Below are 14864 nucleotides of genomic sequence, written 5' to 3'. Positions count from 1 at the left end.
CGTTCAAGGTCTATATAGACTAACTATACTAAGCGTTAAAATAAGGCTTATCCTACGCGTTCCGGATAGTACTACTCGCTATATATATTCTATAGAGTACTCGCTATAGGCATTTTATAGGGTACTCGTAGTAGGCGTTATATAGGGTACTCGCTATAAACGTTTTTAGTAGTATTTACTATAACCGTTTCGGATATAACTTGCTATAAGTATTCTAAATAGTACTTACTGTAGGTATTTTAGATAGTACTACTTACTATAAGCGTTCTTAATAGTACTTACTATTAGCGTTCCGAATTAGACTTTCTATACGCGTTCCGGATAGTACTTACTATACGCGTTCCGGATAGTACTTACTATACGCGTTCCGGATAGGACTTAGTATATACGTTTCGGATTAGAATTACTATATAGCGTGTTCTAAATAAAACTTAGTATAAGCGTTATAGATAGTAGTACTAACTATTAGCGCTCCCGATTAGAGTTACTATACGCGTTCTAAATAGTACTTAGTATTATAAGTATTCTAAATTAGAATTCCTATAAGTATTTTAGATTAAAATTACTTTAGGCGTTTTAGATTAGACTTACTATACGCCTTATAGATAGTACTTACTATAAGCGTTCCTACTTAGAAAGAACTATATACTATAGATATTTCGAATAGTACTCGCTATAGGTATTCCGGATAGTAATTACTATAGGCGTATTCCGGAAGTAGTTACTTTAGATATTTTAGACTATCTTACTATAAGCGTTTCTAATAGTAATCTAGCTTACCCTACCCCGCTCGTCGCCTTAGCCTTTACTTATAGCTCTTCGGCCTTTACTTGTAGCTCTTCGAGCTACATAAACACTAGTAATCACATGAAATCTCATTCAAAGGAATTCCAACTCTCTGCACTTCCCAAAGCACAAAAATCCACAGCCTTATGTCCTCCTACTCCTCTTCGTCGGAGATGTAGCATTTTCCTTTCCGTCAGCCGCACGTTCAGCCATATTGTTTCGTTTCTCAGCTCGTATGTTGGCCAGCGCGATAGGGAGGATTACTGTTGCACTGCGCGGGAGTTGTAAGCAAACTTGGGATCATTCTTGCCTGGCTGTGATTAGCGATAGTGCTGGAACCCATCTCAGAAAGTGTTGACCAGAACCTGCCACGGACACCTCTCAATATATGCATCGCAATGCAAAACATCATTGAGGCCGAGGTTTGTTTTGTCATGCTGTCAACAGATGTTAGTTTTGCTATCTTCCTCACGTTCCCGCCGGTCTTGCTTTCCGCGACTTCAGGACACTCACGTAACACCTCAATACCGTGTGATAAGGACAGTGCCATAGGTTTGCTGTTTTTCATTCTTCCACTATCCATTCTGCCTGCCTGCAAACGTGCCCGCTTTGATTCGGCACGCGTGGTGTGCTCTTCCCCCATAAAACGTGCGTCGGACGTGACGGCCCTAGCAAATACAACTAACGATATGCTACGCTCAGTGAATGGCTATCACTTGCTCTTTCTTTTCATACTCCTTACAACTCCTCTTCATGCATGCCCCTTCTTCGTCTAGGGTGAAAGTTGTCAACGCGAATTGATTGTACAATGCATCGCTTACGCGATCGGACTCCAGGGCATTGGTACCATAATGCGGCTCTTCATGGTTTGAATGAGTGGTACAGTCTTGTGGACTGTCTCGCCCCATCCTGGCACGCTCCAGCTCTGCTCTCGGCGGGCGCGGCGCTCCTCGAGGTCGGCGAACTGCCACAGGTGATGGACTTCGTTGAGGGCTCCTATCTGAACGAACCATGCTGCAGAATGGTCAGTACACGCTGGTCGGCTTTCAAGCCCGGATCACATACCTCCCACGCCCTCCATGACTTCTCTCCTCGCGGCCAAACCCTTCTGCCAGTGAGTCTCCCACTCAAGGAGGTTGCCTGGGTGAAGGGTGTAAGTTCGAAGCTCAAAGACTCCACCCAGTTGTCGTGGTGGCGAGGTTGGCCAAAAGCGGAACTCTTGCATGAGTGATGTCTTCTTGGACGTGATCAAGGACTTGAGCTTGGCGTCGAAGGCGGCAAACTGGGGCTGACTTTGAATACGATGTAGAGAGGCGTGGTAGCCGGAGTAGCGTTGGTATTCCCAAATGTGCACTGTTTGGAAGTCAGCTCAGACAAGTCCTCGATATCTGCATGCTCACGCACCGAAGGTGTCGCAGTCGCCGACTTCCGTCCGCCAGCTGCCAACGAGGTTTACGTGGTTCTCTGGGTCTTTGGCGACCTTCGGATACCATCCGCCAACAAGCTTCACATACTCCTCAACCTTGTCGGGCTTGACCTCGTGGAAGACAATGCTGTGGACGTATTTGCCTCTGGCCAAGACCTGCGAGAAGGAGCGCTCAATTTCGCGATCCATCTCGCGGCCTTCTTCGGTGCCATAGATGAGACTGCTTAGTCGGCCAGTGCCAATCTTCTTCTTATTCTCGGATTCTTCTTTGCGCTTTGCCGCTTCCCCTGTAGCAGTACTAAGTGAGCCTAGGCCTCCCTCGCTGCCATTGTCAATTGAAGAAGAAGTAGAAGAGGACTTAGCGGCAAGACGGGCGGCTTCTGACTGACGTTCTGCTTCCTTTTTCTTGCGGTAGTTCTCTGCGAGGTTCTCTCGAAACTCCTTCTGCTTGGCGTCGAATACATGGCCCTGCTCTGGCTCAATGTCTGATAGCGCTGGAGCTTTGTGGTCGGACGATCGTGCTGCCACGCGTGAGAAGGGCCGCGTAATTGTGGGCGCCGATATCGATGTCTTGGATGCTCTCGAGGCTCTCAGCAGCAGACGTGGGCTTGCCATGATGCTTGCTGATGGCCGGAGCTCTGGATGTGGTGGATGTGGTACTCGCGTGGGTGCTGTATAGCAATAGGAGGTGTGTTTGCTGTGCGGCGAATGATGTCGACGCTTAGCTCATGTACACAATTGGCTGACGTTCGATTCGCAGGTCAAAGATGTAGGTCCAGGTATGCCGGAAGGAAGCTCTCGTTGTACCTCAGTCTCTGCCAGCCTGTCTTGCCTTGCCTTGCCTTGTCCAGTGCACGTCGAATCCCCAGAGCTCCTCCGCGCAGCTGCTAGGTAGATGCGGGGAAGTGCCGCTTGGCGCAGGAAACGATCTGTGCTTCGGTTATGCCCTGCCAATGAGAGGCCAGGATCCTCAAAAATTGATCGGTGCTTGCAATCGGCTCTGCTCTGCACACTACTGCACCTTTCACATGCAAACATAAGCCACATATATTCAAGCACGCGTGGGTGCACTGCTCACAACGGCGGCTTGAACCATCGGTATTCAGCTGGAGCAGACCACCACAGCACCATTACCTCGATATAGACGAGACACAATCATCAGCCACGAATACTCAATCCTTCGCGAGACGGTATTGATGTTTATGCTCGCGTGAACAAGCAAGAAGAAGAAAAGAGCAGGAAGCAAAGAGCAAGGAATAGTGAGCAAGAAAAGAAGGGCATGACTGACTGGCCAACAAGACGGAGCCATGTCAACTTGCCACCGATGAGGAAATGCATAAGTTGTGAAGAACGCCCAACAGGAGTCGGCTGCAAAAGATGCGCATTGTACCCGTCCAACAGCGAGATATCCATTTGGCGCATCATGCTAAATACTGGCTTGGGACTGCTACCAGCCATGCCAGTCTGAGAATCTGAGCGTTTGTAGTGACGCTCTGCACTGAGACCAATCCCGCGCTCGCAATGAGCAGGAAACTGCTTCGCCGAGACGGATGGCAGCAGAGACCTGTATTCAATGGCAAGGTGGCCACCTCACTGCAAACGGAAGCAGACTGTTTCCTCTCATCTACCTGTGTATCTGAAATTTCTCTCACCACCCTTCGTCAGAAACATTTTTCACCAAGCAGATCATTGACAGATTTAACTGATTCACAATCTCAGCCGTTGACCAGGCAGAGCGAATTCACAATGAGCGAAGCATCGCTAGCACAGAAACCTGCTTCTGAGTCCATCTTGAGCCATCGTCCGGCGAAGACAGGGCTGGAGAAAGATGACGGCGAGGGCCTCATCAGCGAAAAGGAAGAGGAGCAAGAATACAAGAGCCTGCTCGACGAGCTCAAAGCTTCAGTCGCTGCACATTCTCGCTCCGGCACTTTCGCATGCGGAGGTTCTGTCGCCATCATGAATCCGACCCACGTCTCAGTCTCGTCCGGTCACGTTACAGACCCCCTCCAGATCCGCTTTGGAGCTCAGAACGATGGCAAGATTCTCGTTCTTCCTGTCGATGCCTCACAGCGTTCGCAAGGCTTTTCGGACTTTCCATCTGCCTGCGCGCCGGCATCCTTCGCTCGGTCTGGAGGAGAAGTCATTGACGAGAGCTACCGCAAGGCCGGCAAATTGGATGTTGGTGAATTTTTGACTTCTTTCTGCCCTTATCAGGTAAGCGAGTCGGCATGCTCATTGAATTACACCTCCACTGACTTAATCAGGCGGGCATTGTTGCCACGATTGAACAGCTTTTCGCCCCACAAACGAAGCAGACGACGCACGCACGAAGCATCAAGGCCGAGCTCTACAAGCTGAATGTCTACAGTGCACCCAGCGGCAAGTTCAAAGCTCATGTGGACACTCCACGTAGCGAAACCCAGCTTGGTAGCCTCGTAGTATCCCTTCCCGTCGACCACGAGGGAGGGCAGCTCGTTGTGCGTCACGTAGGCAAAGAAGTCGTCTTTGACTGGTCGACATCCGCTACAAAAGGCAGAGTCAAGCCGGCCGTAGACTGGGCTGCGTTCTACAGCGACTGTGAGCACGAGGTGCTCGAAGTCTCCCAAGGTCACCGCGTGACTCTCACGTACAATCTTTACGTCACACGTAAGCCATTGATCCACCAACCTCTAGCGCGGCACTTTCTGATATGAGCACAGGTGGAGCTGGGAATCTAGCAGGTGTTTCTGAAGTTCTCGACGCTACCAAGCTGCCACTCTACAAGACTCTACAAAATGCTCTTAGCAACCCAAAGTTCCTCAATAGAGGTCTGTGAACTGCTTATCATGGTGCCACGCCCTCGCTGACAAATTATGCAGGTCGTGTTCTCGCCATTTGGCTGTCACACAGCTATGCTCATACAAACACGCAAGTCAACTTCTTGCCACAGTCCCTCAATGGCGCAGACATGTCTCTCTACGAGACTGCCCTGGCACTCAATCTCCACTGCCAAGTCGTCCCGGTCATTCCCAAGGGTGGCTACGGTGCGGTAAACGACAGTGATTCAGATTACGACGATGACTACGACACAGTTGATCTATACAGCAAGCGCTTTCGCGGATTCAATCGAGGCCAGGGGGGGGGATTGTTTTGCGTGAAGTGACTACTTCTAAGACACGTTCAGCTGCATTGAGTGTGCGAAAAAGGAGGCAAGACGGCTGGACTTCGAGATGGCTAAGAAGCAGAATCGATGCCGTATACCATGGCATGTGACTTGTCGTGTTCTGCTCTCGGAGTGGGTAGTAGTATACAAGCAGCAACGAGATATGATTTGCATGAAACAGGTGAAGTGAAGCGTGCTGAGAGATGAGGCATTTACGGCATCCGTTCTCGGTGGCGATGATGCCAACCCTCTCGTCGATTGCGCCATTTGTAAGATGAATGACTGTTATACAGCCTCTGCGCCTGTACTTCTGCGAAAATCTCCGTTTCCTTACACAGACAACGAAATCGTTCTCTTCTTCCACTATGCACTGCCATTTGTTGTCGTTGTCGTCGAGACGGAAATCTTCTTGGCGTTTTCGAAAGCCGCCGATCTCGCTTGCGGACTTCGACTGAACAAAGTCTCGAACTTCGCCACCGCAAAAAGCAGCAAAAGGCCATCTCTTGGACGTCTTTGGCATCAGGAGTTCAACATCGGCAATCTAAACCCCGACCACGTTGATCTCGGCCATTGATCATCGCGATCCACCAAGCAACGCGTCTTCTTCCTTGGTGGTCCTCTTCCACTGCGGGCCGTCGGCAGAATTGCAAGAGAGCTTCAACATCATCCCTGCCGCAAGCGAGGAGCCGAAGCATTCACCTACTATTATCTGCAACCGCAAGAGAACTTTGAGGCACGCCCTAGTCTGATTGGGAGCACGTACGCGAATACTTCCTGCATCTGACCTCTTGACTGGCCCCAACAGCTTTGCTATCAGCTTCAATTGACCAGGAGACGCAGTGCTTGGACATTGTCATTTGGCGCTGTACGAGAATTGTCTGGCCTGATACATGGCCTCCAAGACTGTCGCCAGCAACGCTCTTGCCGGACCACTAAGGTTGATCAATCATGGAGGGAGGAACGTTTCCCGGCGTGCCGATCTGGGATGGACGTGCGCAAGGCCATGCGTGGTTCTGGCCGCGGGCGGGAGAGCTCTATCTGCAACTGCTCCTGCTGCGGTGAGATCGGTTCCTCGCTACTGTACTAGACCGCTATCTACCTCGACCTCTAGAGGAGTCGCTGCTGCTAGCTCTCTACATTATTTTCCGGCCACGAGAACTATGGCAACGCACAGCAGACCTGAACAAGTGAGGAGAGATTCGAAGTTGTCTGGGCCTTACGATACGTACGAGGCTGTCGTGGTCGGTGCAGGACCGGCGGGCATCACAGCTGTGGGCAACTTGCTGGAAAATCGAATCGACAAGATTTTGTGGGTGGACGACCACTTCAACGGTGGTAGAGTCAATGCCTATTACCGGGAAGTCCCTTCAAACACAAAGGTCAAGCTATTCATTGACTTTGCTACTGCCGTTGCGCCGTTCAGGAAAATTGTATCTGGACTCCCTTCACGAGATCGATGGGAGGAGCCGAGCCCTTCAGACGGTGCTGCTGTGGACGCACACAACGATAAGCTCCAAGATCTGCGGCAGCTGGACCAGGAGAAAGGCTGTCATCTCAGACATGCCGCAGACATGTGCTTAATGCTCACGCATGGCTTGGAGAGAACGCCTGGTGTGATCACTCAGAAGGGACGCGTAGAGGAAGCAAGCTTCGACGACCAATCGAATCACTGGACTGTTAATATTGACAGCGCGAATCCTACACCGCAAGACATCAGCAGCGTTCGAGCTAAGCGTTTGATACTCTGTACTGGATCTGCGCCAATGGACCCAAAACTACCATACGAGCCAGAGCATCTCCAGCATATTGACCTGGACGTTGCATTATCGCCAACGAGATTATCTGCCCTCTCATCATCGCAAGGCGAGACTACCGTCGCAGTTATCGGTGCCTCTCATTCTGCAGTCCTGGTCCTCATGAATCTCTCCAGCCTTGCGCTATCTACACGACCTGATCTAAAAGTCAAGTGGTTCACCCGACACCCTTTACGGTACGCAGAATACGAAGACGGCTTCATCGCACGCGACAACACCGGTCTGAAAGGTGAAGCGGCAGTATGGGCTCGCGAAAACCTCGAACCAGAGAACCTTCCCAACAGTCCTGTCGGAAAAGTCATCACGCCCATCAACTATGAAAAAGGCGACGAAGAAAAAATCTATCGACAGCATCTCGACGACTGCCAATACGTGATTCAAGCAATCGGATACGCTCGCAACCCACTCCCAATATTGATCGAGGCCGATACTGGAAAGAAGATTGAGCCAATTTTTGACCCTGACAGAGGCACCTTCACCTATGTCACGGAGAGCGACGATGGCACTATTGGTGATCTGAGGCCTTTGCCTGGACTCTATGGTGCTGGGATTGCATTTCCCCAGAAAGTCGTCGATAAGAAGTATGGGCATACGGAGTTCAATGTTGGGTTCTTTAAGTTCATGAAGGCTGTGAAGCAATGGGTGCCGCAATGGAAGGGGATTAAAGCATAGAGATAGAGGAATGTGTAGAGGCATTGCAGCTAGCTTAATACTCACGGATGGAATTCCAGTATTGTCACACGCGTGATGTCGAGAAGGATCGAGCGCCAAGGCGGACTCGGACTTGGCTCCGTTACGGACGCTTCTCTTCATCTTGCCCTTGCCCTGCGTCACTCCTCCAGACACATCATTGCGTCGTGCTCCCATCCCTAGTACCTTAGTCTTCTGTAATATTCATAATTCCAAGCGCTTCATTTCTTGCACATAATTTGCGACGCATCAACACTACGTGGACTGCCGCGTAAGCCTCATCAGTCGTAGAAAGTCCCAACGGGCTCACGGGCTGCTACATCTTGCACACCATCATCGAAGCCACTTCCAAGTCCTCCCTCTCAGTCGCCTGCTATCTAATAGCAATCGCTACAACCATGGGCTTCACAGAAATCTTTAAGGTGCGTCACACCCAGCTGCAAGCTCCCCCCTCCAGCACAACTTCTAACTCACCCACCCCATCTATCTAGGCCCTCTTCCTCCCCGCCCTCATCGCAGCAGCGCTCTACATGCTCCTCGCCTTCCTCATCGTCCCCCTGATAAAAAGACATCGAGAACGTTACTCGCAATACCTTCCTCTCGACTCGATTCAGCGACAAACGAATGGGGTGAGAGATCGGTTCGGAAATTTTGTTATGAGGATGGTTATGCCTAGACGACAAGCTGTTGTGGATGCGGATGTGGAGGGGCAGAGGAGTGGGAGTGGGGAGGACTTTGCGGCGGAGGATGGGGAGAGGATGGTTGGGTTTGATGTTGAGGGAAGTGGGAGGAGGTAAGATGAGGGATGATGAGGTGGTGGAGTGCTATGGCTAGGGACTTGATATGATGCTGGGGACATCGAAGAGGACCTATTGGCCATGGTTTTTTGGAAATGGGAAGTTTCTGCTGCGGCTTCACGAGCACGAGGTGAAGGGATGAGTTCCTGCTGCTGCTGCTCTACGTAGTCTCCGAGAGCAATGCGAATGCCAGACGCGAAATTACGAAGAGGCCAGCACGAGCGGAGAGCTTTACAACGAGCATCTATATTCCAAGGCGCGTAGGATAGGACACCAGTCGGACGCGTGAAGTACGCGATCTGGGAGCGTAGGATGGAAGGCACAGCCGCGCACCTGCCTCGGACGGCTACATCACTTCAGCAATCTCATTTCGGTCTGCCCTTCTTTCTTACCTACACCTCGCACCACAACTCACACTCCCACCTTACCGGCCCACCATGTTCGACTCCACCGGCATCGTCGAGATCTTCGTCTCACGAATCGACACTCAGGAAAGAAACCCGCGATATCTCCCACCCTCCCCAGTCCTCGACGAAAACGCCAGCACGTCCCTGCCTCCAATCCCAACCCAAGACATCTTCGCCCTCAACATCTTCCTCACCGAGAAATTCGACTGCATGGCCAACGACACCGTCAAAGTCACCTTCTCCCTCAGCAGTGGCACGGCGAGTACAGTGAAGTATTTCCAAGATTTGGAGTGTCCATGTAAAAAACTCCCAACCGCTTCGCCGAAACATGGGTGTTTTGAGGAACTGGAGCGAGTTGCGTTTCAAGATGCTGTGCTCGGTCCGGTTAATTGTGATGGTTGGCCGCTTGAGGGGGGAGAGGTGGATGAAGGTTGTATTGTTCTTACGTTTCAGCGAGGAACGCTCAAGCCGTGCGGTCCATTGCCGACGAGCAAGTACCGCTTTGTGCCTTCTGCGGGCGCGGATATTACTGTTACTTTTGAGTATCGGTCTCGATGTAAGTGGGAGTTGTGAAGGGAAGTCTGACGCCTTTACTGATTTGGAGTAGATAGGGGTTTGGTGGAGTTGCTGTCGACTACGACTTTTTCGAGTTGTGATGCTCCTAGCTTGCAATTGACGCGTCGACCGAATGGACTCTCTGTGCCTGGGAAGCGTGTGTTTGAGGTGAGATGGGCCTTGCTCAGGTGTGTAGATGTATGCTAATGCATGTTGCAGGTGCACCAAGAAGAAAACGATCCTGAGGACGGAAAAAGCAAGAAACTAAAGCTTGCGAGCGATGAAGCTGGTGTTGAGCACACAGCACGCAACTCTGATCATCCATTTTCGTCCTTCTGGTCTGAAGAGTCGACGTAATGTGGAGGAGAATTAGAGATGTCAAAGGAAAGATGTGTTTTGCTATGTCGAGGGTGCCCAGAGACTGAATTCCTGCTGAAGGACAAAGATATGCTTCGCCTGCATCCGATTGCTGTTACAGACGTTATGGCCGGTTTTGACATCTATATAGATATCCTTTCATCCATACATATCACAACTTTAACCTCTCCCTAACCCCATCCCAACTCTCCGCCAAAACCGCATCAAAACTCCCTTCCTCAATGCTCTCCTCAACAATATAAGTCCCCGTACTCCTCTTCACCCACTTCGGCGCCCCAACCCACTCCCTCCCAACCTTAACCCCCTCAACCTCCCTCCCCCCTTCCATTAATTCCCACCCCTTCAAAGAAACAGCCTTATACCTCCCCTCCCTCCCACTCTCCGCCAACCCCGCCCCGCCATTCCTCATCCGATACCTAACAGAAGGATGAAAAAAACTCACACGTATCCTTCAAAAACTCTTCCAAAGGTTCCCCAGTCCTTGTGTCTGTGAGATGGTATTCGCCAGGAGTACGGATTTTTCGTCCTAGAATCGTGTTCAAGGAGTCCGGAATCTGAGTGGGGGATGAGACCTTTGGCGTCACCTACGCCCGTCGAAGGGGTGTGTTTCGAAACGTAGAAATGTTTGGTTTAGGGCAGGTTTGCCGTGGGAGGTAGGATCGAAAGTGAGGAAGGGATTGAAGTTGTGTCATCATCCATGCTAATAATGTGATGTTGGAGATGGAAGTATCTTGATATCCGCCTCCGATGGAAGTGTGGACGCCTGGGAACCAGCATTGGCGGAGTTTTTTGAGGATCTTAGGGGCGTCGTCGCTGCGAGGGGATTCCCAGATCGTGGGGGCGAAAGCGGAACGTTGTTCGTCGAGGGCGAGGGCTTGGAAGGCGTTTTCGACGTTGGGGGCCACTTGGGTTGCCAGGAGACGAAGGATGAGGTGGGGAAAGAATCCGGGTGCATGGTGGACTTCATATCTACTGCTGAGTCTTGCCTCCAAAGCTCGTACGAGCATGTGTCGGGCCATTGACAGGTCTGGGCACGCGCATTGGAAAGGCGCCACGCATGCCGGTGAGGGCGAGTGGCTTTTCAGCAGCTCAGCTGATGTCCTAATGCGGAGCTGAAGTAAGAGCGAGGATTCGATCAGATCACTGGTTTGGACGAGCAAGAGCAAGAAAGCACGAGCTGCTCTTGAGATGTTACTGGAAAAGAAAGAGATCAAGCTCGAAGGCTGACCAGCACCGATTGCCTCGTGCCAAGACGGCTCGGACTTTTGATAAGGAGACAGAATACCATTCTCATTGCCATAAAGCCGACACAGCAGCCATTTCCTCCAGCATTTTTGCTGCAATACAAAGTGCACAGCCGCCGCAACCGAGCTATGTATACCATGTTGGCTCCGGGATCTCGCCCAAAAGCTGGAAGCGTCCAACCTCACGCTTCTTGTATGCAACTGGGTCATGCAACGAATGGGTTCTGATATCTCTCCAGTATCTATCGAATCCATATTTCTTTCCAGTCGCTCTTGCTCCCAACATCTCAAAGATTCCGGATGTCACTGCAAGACCAGTGTCCGTTGTCACAACCTTGACGTGGGCGACATTTGCTGCAAGCTCGCCACGTCGTTGAGCGGTAATACTAGCCCTGCCTCGGCTCTTGGATGTACCGTCTGTGTGGCCGTTTGTCTCAGGAATCTGGAAATTGCCTGTGGTCGAGATCGAGTACGGGGGGTTTGGTCCTGTGCTGGTGTTGCTGGAATGGCCATTGGCAAGGTAATTCGGATTGATAAGTTGCTTGGAGCTTGTGATCTCCAGATCCACAACAGAACCATACTGACCTGCCTCTCTGTAAATATTGGCAACCTCAGCGCCGACACGATCAGCAAGTGCATCAGCGGCTGCAAGATGCGCCCGAAACTCGCCATATCGCTCGAGGATGTACCACTCATCAACAGCTTTGTCCTTGTTGTCACCACCAAATGGCCAAGCTCTGGTTCCTTTCAGGGTATACTGGGTTGCAGCAGCAAGCGCACCTTGAGCAATGCCAAGGTAGAAGTTGCTGAAGACAAGCTGAATAGTGGGCAGCAACAAGGTTCCAAAAGGCAGTCCGAGGATTTCAGGGATTGGCTTCTTCTTGACCGGATCCCAGCCAAGTGCGTCGGTCCACGGCACGCGGACGTTGTCAATCTTCACGCTTCCAGACTCTGTAAGTCGCAGGCCAACGTTGTCCCAGTTGTGGGCAAACTGAATCCCTGGCTGTTCGGTCTTGACCAGTGTGAAGATGTGATCTTCTGTGCCGTCAAGGACACCTTCAAGGACAGTCAAGTCGCTCACAACGCCGCCAGTATTGAAGTTCTTCAGTCCATTGAAAACCAGTTCATCACCTTCCGAAGTGATCTTCAGGTCGTTGTCGCGTGGGTTGACTGCTCCTCCAACGAAGAAATTGTTCTTGATGATAGCTTCTTGCACGCTATCTTGCTGTTCATCAGTGCCTACAACATTGGCCGTGGTAGACCACAGCAAATGGTACCCAAGCAGCATTCCAATCGATCCATCTCCTTTGGCAACTTCTCGAATAACTTTGTAGCCTGTTTCCCAGCTCTGGTGACGCGTCAGTAGCAATCCATGACTGATCAGGACAGGTTCCCACCTGCTCGCCGCCTCCGTACTTCTGAGGTCCGAGAACCTTTAGCAGGCCAGCGGATTTCAACAGCGACACTTCAGCTCTTGGGGACTTGTTCTCGATGTCACGCTTCGCGGCGTCCTCGGCGAGGATGTCAGAAACCTCCTTGGCACGCTGAATCCATCCTGCTTGGCTGGTAGGCAGGCCTGTATGGTGGAAGCGTTCGTGATGGGCGTTGTAGACAGCCGGGTCAGTAGACTCTCGTTTCGCCATGATGCAAGACACAAATTTCGCTGACGGTAGTGGTGACAAGAGTTGCAGCTCCTCTTCTGCAGGACATGATGGCCACTTTATGGTGCAGAACATCGTCGAGCACGCAATTCAGCTCCTCTCTGTCGCTGGAAACTTTAAAAGGCCTCGCCATCATAGTCAAAGACGATGCGACGAACCGAGAGGCGGGTAGCGTGAACGTGCGGGTCGTGGATGCCACATTTACCACACACCAGACTGTTGATCTTTTGCAGGGTGTTGTGCGAAGAAAGCTTGTGAAAGATGCCTTCGAATTGTTGCATCGAGCTGTCCCAAAGCGGTAACCGCCTCGGTCGGCTGCTTATTGCCACCATGCTCGCAGTACGCCTATGCTCCTGACGGAATCGTGCCCATACAAGCTCGACACTTAGTCGAGCTTCCATTAATGCTCATGCGCTCTATCGGTCTACTCGTATTCTCATCAATTGTCGTGACCCTGTATCTGGACAACCAGCGTCCAGCTCTTCCATGTCAACGCTTGCGCGCTGAGTATATAGTCTCTTTTCAGCTTCATTGTCTGCCATAGCGTCTTCCATTGCCACCGTTATCATACGGATTTCCGCTGCCACCATTCCAAGGAGCATTTGCACCCATCTGAGGCTGGTCGTACGGGTTTGGTGCTCCCACAGAGCTCATTGCAGGACTCGGCTGTGGACTGACACCACTTTTACCACCCCATAGCCTTGCTTTCAGCCTTTCTTGTGCACTTCCGGCAGCAGGAGGACCAGCACTACTAGAAGGAGGGCTCGGGTCTACTCGACTGCCAGGCCTGCTGCCCATTTGTTGTTGTGGCAGACCCTGCGTCTGGTAGCTTCCAGCTCTTTGCGAAGGTAACGGTCGAGCTTGAGGAGGAGCGAGGTTACCACTGCTCACGTTCGCAGGAGGCTGGTTCATCGGACGACGCGCATTGCGCAGGCTTGTGGGTTGCATGGGAGCGTTGTTCGCGGGCGCAGATGGAGGATCCCATAGATCGCTCAGACTACCTCGATGGCCACCTTGATTTTGTACATGCCCATACGGATTTTTCCCTGCTGTGCCTCCCAAGTAGTTGCCTTGCTGAGGCTGGGGTGTGATGGCGCGTTTGACATTGGGGTCTGGTGGTAGCCACGGAGGGAAAGGCCGGCCTTTCTCGCTGTAGTACGCTCGTAGGACGCGGCAGACGTGTGTATCATCTTCGGTGTCGCCGTCGTCTTCGCTTGAGAGGAGCGTCCTCTTGAGCGAGTTGTATCTGGAAGTGGTGTGCGTGAGCAGGTTGCTCAAGTATGAAGACATTGTGGTGCTCGTGTGTGCGATCCTGGTGCTGCGTCAACAAGATATTATAGCCAGCATGTATTCCAGTTTGTGATTGTCAAAAAGAGTGATCAGTGTGAAGGAGAGTTGCGGGACAGCGGGCGACCTCATCTCATGATTCTCATCTTAGCTTCCAACCGCACCACACTTCCCTTCTCGCACCATTCACATAGCAACCACATGAACATGCCGCATGCCGCCGAGTTCAGAGCCGAGTCTTTATAGTCTCGAGCAGGTTCTCGAAGCAAGACGGGCTCATATCCTCCGTGGAGGATTTCACGATCTTAGTGCTACGGGTCACTTACGCTACGAAAATACAGACAAAGCAGATGACCGCCGTTACACCACCAGCGGAGCTCCCAATGTGAGAAGGGCCTTCAAGAGCCTTCTCCGTTGATCAAAGCATCGCGAACCGCCTTTTCTACGGATCTATATTTACTCGCACACCACCATTCGAAGCCGCCACGAAGAACCACGACGCTCAAACCCGTACCAGGATCTCTCGCACAGATCTAGTTCTCTCTTGATCCTTCAACGACCAAGCCATATGCACTTCGAACGTCACTTGGCAGTAGAATATTAAGCACAAGGCAGCATGTTGCGAAAAATTGCCAGCTCGCTCACCGCTGGGAGACAACACAGCAACCGTGAAG

At 51.4% G+C, this 14864-nt stretch overlaps 6 protein-coding genes across 6 annotated transcripts; 3 read left to right on the top strand and 3 right to left on the bottom strand.

Moving 5' to 3' along the window:
* Window positions 1-1603: 1603 nt before the first annotated feature.
* MYCFIDRAFT_132457 (uncharacterized protein) lies at window positions 1604-2827 on the bottom strand (the record flags this gene model as incomplete). Its single annotated transcript, XM_007925864.1, has 4 exons — window positions 1604-1800; window positions 1852-2139; window positions 2191-2520; window positions 2584-2827. 4 exons carry the CDS (start codon window positions 2825-2827, stop codon window positions 1604-1606), a joined length of 1059 nt encoding a protein of 352 aa, XP_007924055.1.
* A 1449-nt stretch (window positions 2828-4276) lies between these two features.
* On the top strand, window positions 4277-4854 carry MYCFIDRAFT_122442 (uncharacterized protein; the record flags this gene model as incomplete). The annotated part of the gene is made up of 3 exons (XM_007925863.1): window positions 4277-4429; window positions 4480-4727; window positions 4788-4854. Coding segments are annotated over 3 exons (468 nt in total), but the record flags the coding sequence as incomplete, so codon positions are not given.
* A 1297-nt stretch (window positions 4855-6151) lies between these two features.
* MYCFIDRAFT_202710 (uncharacterized protein) lies at window positions 6152-7900 on the top strand. Its single transcript, XM_007925862.1, has one exon. It carries the CDS (start codon window positions 6248-6250, stop codon window positions 7841-7843), a length of 1596 nt encoding a protein of 531 aa, XP_007924053.1. The 5' UTR covers window positions 6152-6247; the 3' UTR covers window positions 7844-7900.
* A 134-nt stretch (window positions 7901-8034) lies between these two features.
* Window positions 8035-9011, top strand: MYCFIDRAFT_210651 (uncharacterized protein). Its single transcript, XM_007925861.1, has 2 exons — window positions 8035-8283; window positions 8353-9011. The coding sequence occupies exons 1-2, from the start codon at window positions 8260-8262 to the stop codon at window positions 8656-8658; spliced, it is 330 nt and encodes a 109-aa protein (XP_007924052.1). The 5' UTR covers window positions 8035-8259; the 3' UTR covers window positions 8659-9011.
* Window positions 9012-11268: 2257 nt separating this feature from the next.
* On the bottom strand, window positions 11269-12785 carry MYCFIDRAFT_210650 (uncharacterized protein). The gene is made up of 2 exons (XM_007925860.1): window positions 12659-12785; window positions 11269-12590 (listed from the first exon to the last, which is right to left on the bottom strand). The coding sequence occupies exon 2, from the start codon at window positions 12528-12530 to the stop codon at window positions 11370-11372; it is 1161 nt and encodes a 386-aa protein (XP_007924051.1). The 5' UTR covers window positions 12531-12590; window positions 12659-12785; the 3' UTR covers window positions 11269-11369.
* Window positions 12786-13431: 646 nt separating this feature from the next.
* Window positions 13432-14193, bottom strand: MYCFIDRAFT_77254 (uncharacterized protein; the record flags this gene model as incomplete). Its single annotated transcript, XM_007924566.1, has 1 exon — window positions 13432-14193. The coding sequence occupies one exon, from the start codon at window positions 14191-14193 to the stop codon at window positions 13432-13434; it is 762 nt and encodes a 253-aa protein (XP_007922757.1).
* Between the last annotated feature and the right edge of the window lie 671 nt (window positions 14194-14864).

This window comes from Pseudocercospora fijiensis, assembly GCF_000340215.1.
Source record: "Pseudocercospora fijiensis CIRAD86 unplaced genomic scaffold MYCFIscaffold_2, whole genome shotgun sequence".
NCBI lineage: Eukaryota > Fungi > Ascomycota > Dothideomycetes > Mycosphaerellales > Mycosphaerellaceae > Pseudocercospora > Pseudocercospora fijiensis.
Note: the sequence above shows the minus strand (reverse complement) of the source record. Positions and strands in the feature narration are given on the sequence as shown.